Source organism: Berghia stephanieae, chromosome 4, assembly GCF_034508935.2.
Source record: "Berghia stephanieae isolate SIO BIC M18660-M18661 chromosome 4, UCSD_Bste_1.3, whole genome shotgun sequence".
NCBI classification, from domain to species: Eukaryota; Metazoa; Mollusca; class Gastropoda; order Nudibranchia; family Aeolidiidae; genus Berghia; species Berghia stephanieae.
Window position 1 is genome coordinate 2773735 of NC_088363.1, and position 5000 is coordinate 2778734.

Sequence of the window (5000 nt, forward strand, 5' to 3'; positions counted from 1 at the left end):
GAAACTGTTGAAGGATTACGGTTCTTTCCTAACCAGTTCCTATCTAATCCTGTTTGATTTATCCCCGGTGAATGAAAATGACAAGCCATTGCCTCAGTTTGGCATGATGTTGGGGTGAATCAGACGTTGAAATATTAACTCTTTCAGCGCCATTGGCCGCACTGTGCGGCCAGAGCGGAATCTGTTCTACTGGCCAATGGCCATACAGTGCGGCCAGTCTTGAAAGGCAAAAGCAAAAATGTAATCCAATCCTACTTTCTACAAAAGTACTATAAATTGAACCAATGGTATCATTTCTTTCATCAGAACATTCAATTGGCCCTAGAGGGGTATTTTAATTGAGATTTTGTGCCAATTTCGAATGTTGCTTTGTCTTAATTCACCAATCCTGTTAGCAGGGCCTTTCATGAGTTGGCAAGGCCAATTAAAATTCTATGACAGGCCGGCCGGCCGGCCAGCAGTCTTTGACCCATGATCATGTGGCTTGCCAGTTTTTGAGCATGTATCATAACGTTTTGATTGACAAATTGATGTCAGAAAGTCAACAGAAAATTATACAATGCCAAAACTCACTTGTGTCGAAAATTTGTGAAAGTGTTTATCTATATCTGGAAAGCCAATAATTTTTTCTGGCAGGCGTGTTGTTATATTAAACATTTCATCTTTATATTTAATTTCTAACGTCTGGTTCACTCGAACACAACTGGGAGGGGATCCTGACCTCCCATAGTGGGCAGGGCGGTCCATACTGTGTCTTCTATCCCCTTATATCTGTTTTCCAACATGCTTACTGTCTTTGTCTTGGAATGACCGGAGTTCTGGCTGGGAGGGAAGCAGTCAAATGCATAGTTATTGTTTTGAGAGATGATATTTTTTTCCTTGTAAATCATATCTCTGTTATGTATTATTATATTATTTGTTATCTTTAATGTATAATGTAAGCATCTGAGTGTATTCCTCTTTGTTGGATTTTGTGCTTGTGTCCGGATGAGACTTATAGGTGATCTCAAACTAAGTACATTGGTGGTGTGCTCTTGAAATCTACCCCTGATCCCTATTTGTTCCCAGTTCCCCTTTGTCTTACTTTCTCTTGGGTGCTTTAATTGTAATTCTAGAACTTTTTACTATCCCATTGTCTTCTTTTTACTGGCGCTGATATAACCTAAATGTGTTGCAAGCGCTGTAATACCCTTAAAAACAAAAAACAACTCGAACACAATACCAGATGTGAGGCACAGGGGTTTGAGAATGTCACAAATTTTACGTAATGATTTATTTACTACCTTTATGTATTTTATTGAGTAAGTTTGTATATTTATTAATTGTATTTTTCAATTTATGTATTTTAGTAATATTACAATTTTGTGCTGCTCATTTGTTTAAAAAATGAATTAATGCCTATTCTATTGTTTATTTTACTGTAAGTTTTGTTTTTTGTAAAATGTTCCCCCATGATGAAATTGGCGGCATTCACTTATTGACATTCAATGGTTATTTTATGGTGCGTTTAACAATGATATTGTGATAATTTTTTGTTTTATTTATTGTTTTATTTGGAAAGAGTGATGAGAGAGAGTGAATGAGTGGGAGAGGGAGGGAGAGAGAGAGGGGGGAGGCGGAGGAAGGGTTTGTTTTTGTTTGGGTTTGTTCTTTGTTTTTTATGTGTACGAAGCATTTTAAATAAATGAATCGGTGCCTATCAAACATTTAGCTTTGTTTTGTAAAGATAATTAAAAATCGTTTCATTTCTTTTAGTTCTTTGGTGTGCAAGAAGTTGTTACAAAGGTGGTGTGAGGTTATGTGGTCTTGTGGTATGACACTTGCATCCGGATCGGAAGGTCCTGGGTTCGAGCCTCGCTCAGTGCATAGTTGAGTCCTTGGAAAAGTCTCTTTACTCTCACCATACTCAGATGTAAAATGAGTACCTGGCCGTTAACAGCGTTGTCTTTGTCAGAAAAATTGTAATATCGCCTAACAGGTGTCATATCCCGTCCTACATGTTAAATGTTGCTGTTACTAGGGGCCTCTTGCAAAGCGCTTTGAGCACATTTAACTCACTCAACCCTAAAATCGACTATATCCGTTGTTTACCCGGGTTACTTTTACCCCATGCCTATTTATTACATTTTTCTAAGACAAATTATAGGCGTGGTATCAAAGCTAATGTTTTTAGTTTTTACATGTTAATGATAGTTGAATAAAAATATCTATCTACATGGTCATTTTTGATACCTTTTTTTTAAAATTTGAAAAGTAGAAAAAATCTCTAGGATTGAGTGAGTTAATGGGTGGGGCTCCTGACCTCCCATAATGGGCAGGGAGGTTCTTTTTGTGTCTTCTATCTCCTGATATCTGTTTTCCAACTTGCTATCTGTCTTTTTCTTGGAATGAGATTACTTGATTTTGTCCTGGCCCTGGCTGAGAGGGAAACAGTCAAATGTATAGTTAGTTTTGGGAGATGATATTTTTTTCCTTGAAAATCATCTCTCTCTGTTATTCACTGTACTATGTTTTGCTTACATATTAGATGTGATTTGTAAACATTTGAGTGTATTCCTCTTAGTCGGGAACTGTGCTTGTGTCTGGGTGAGATTTTTCGGTGATCTCAAACAAAGTACTTTTATAGTGTGTTCTTGGAATCTACATCTGTTTCCAATTTGAACCAATTCCCCTTTGTTTGACCTTTTCTTAGGTGCTTTTTACTATCCCATTCTATTCCATTGTACCGGCGTTGATATGACCTTAATGTGTTGCAAGCGCTGTAAAACCCTTAAAAACAAAAACAAAAACATGAGAACATTTAGCGGATATTGCACTATATAAAAGCTCATTTTAAAAAAAAATTTCCCAATAGAAAGGGAATTTCTGGGTCGGGTCTTTTTCCTCCCAAGGTCATCGGAGAGAGGTCACCGTTGCTATGTCTTCTATTCCCTCCTTATCTGTTTTCCCTTTCCACATTACTCTAATCTTTGTTCTAGATTTGTACTGCTCTTTTTTTTTCCCTTGTCCTGGCGGGGATCCTTATCTGAGAGGGAGGCAGTTGAATGTTTGGTTCCCTTTTACTCCAAGAGATGATATTTTTTTTTTCCTTGTAAAAATTATCAACAATACATTGCCATGCAAATCTGAAAGTGAAAGAAATAAAAAAAAATAGAATAAAATTCCCTTTATTCGTCCCATTGGGGAAATCTGTATTCCAAGGGAAGACTGAAATAACCGAGGCGTCAGCCCCAGTGCAATGACACTAATTGAGCTAGAGCGATGTGACTTGCTCAAGGCCACACAGCGCAGCGGTAGGTGATTGAACTCAGTACCTTATGGCACGAGACCGAAGGGCTAGAGCTCAGGTGGTTGCTGGTTCGTGTAAGTAAGTAACTCAGTACCTTTCGGGTATGAAGCAAGGACTGTAATGCTGAGCCACGCTACGCTGTCCCTAAGAAATCGCCTACATAAAACTTATAAGATCCATTTTAGACTATTCCTGTACAGTTTGGGACTCACACCTACAATCAGACTATAGATAGTATGCGCTTGGCTAAGAAGCTCATAACATTGCCATCCCGAGGTATAACAGACCAACACACAAAACTGTGTGTATCAATGAACGTTTAATACAGTTCAGTGAGCATTACTCATAAACGCGGATGGCAAAAAACAATAACAAAGACCTGAGTGACGTCATCTTCGAACTATCTATAAAAGCAATTGAAGCTGTCCAGCGCTGCGCTTCAAGATCTGTCCGCAATGACTACAGACCCAATATCAACATAACGAACATGATCACATAGTCTTGATGGTCTTACAAAAAATAAGTTGAGCTTTTATATAGCGCAATACTCACTAAACATGCTCAAAGCGCTTTACAAAGGGTCCTGACCAACAGCAACACGAAACAAAGAACGAGACATGATGCCTGTTAGGCGATAATACAATTTTTTTCAGACAGACAACGCTGTTTATGTCATTTTACAACTGAGTACGGTGAGAGAATGTGAGTAAAGAGTCTTTTCCAAGGACTCAACTATGTGCTGAGCGAGGCTCGAACCCATGACCTTCCGATCTGAAAGCGAGTGTCATACCACATAGTCTCATGGTCTCTCTTAGAAAACAGATGGAAAGAACGAGTAACTTTCATGTTCAAAGTTACAAAGTGACGGCCATCTCACCAGAGCAACTAACCATACGATGACGGGACATGACGCCTGTTAGGCAATATTACAATTTTTTCGGACAGAGAAAACACTGTCAACGGACAGGTACTCATTTTACATTTGAGTAACGTGAGAGAATGTGAGCAAATAGTCTTTTCCAAGGACTCAATTATGCGCCGAGCTAGGCTCGAACCCAGGACCTTCCGATCCAAAAGCGAGTGTCATACCACAAGATGCATTCAAAGAAGAACCTATTCAACAACTCTAAAACACCAATTTGCAAATTCAAACGTTTTCAAGTATTCATTTGCACCCTGCACTGTCAAAGACTGGAACGCACTTCAGGGTTCCTGTGGCTTCCTTATATTTAACAGTGCTGATGGTTTTCCTCGGATCCGCGGAAATCCGCGATTTTGGAGTCCAGAGGAGGAATTTCCTCCTTTTAAAAATTACATTTTCTCGAAATAATGTGCTAGCAATGAGAGATTTGATGTGTGGTGGAACACACAGGTGCAGTTAGTTTCCCACTCTCCAGAAGTTAGCTAGAGTATCAATGATAGTCTATCATCTCAATTGCTCTAAAAATGTGGTTTAGTGAAGTAAATATGGGGCTTAAAGGCAATCGTTCAGCATTTTCCTACTTTTTCACTTTTTGTCACCATCAGCACTGATTTAACTCACTCAATCCTAGAGATTTTTGCAACTTTTCAAAATTGGAAAAAAAAGTATTAAAAATGAGCATGTGCATAGATTCTAGTTTTATTCGTGTAAATACTGAAAACATTAGCTTTGATAATATGCCCATAATTTGTCTCAGAAAAATGTAATAAATAGGCATGGGGGAAAAGT

At 38.4% G+C, this 5000-nt stretch overlaps 1 protein-coding gene across 1 annotated transcript in view; it reads left to right on the forward strand.

The window, feature by feature from the left end:
• Nucleotides 1-1704, forward strand: part of LOC144969902 (vacuolar protein-sorting-associated protein 36-like) — a 23960-nt gene extending 22256 nt beyond the window's left edge. The window contains exon 13 of the mRNA XM_078908961.1: nt 1-1704. This exon is cut by the window's left edge and continues 40 nt beyond it. Within this exon, the coding sequence (XP_078765087.1) occupies nt 1-57 (57 nt within the window). The 3' untranslated portion in view covers nt 58-1704.
• The last annotated feature ends 3296 nt before the right edge of the window (nt 1705-5000 follow it).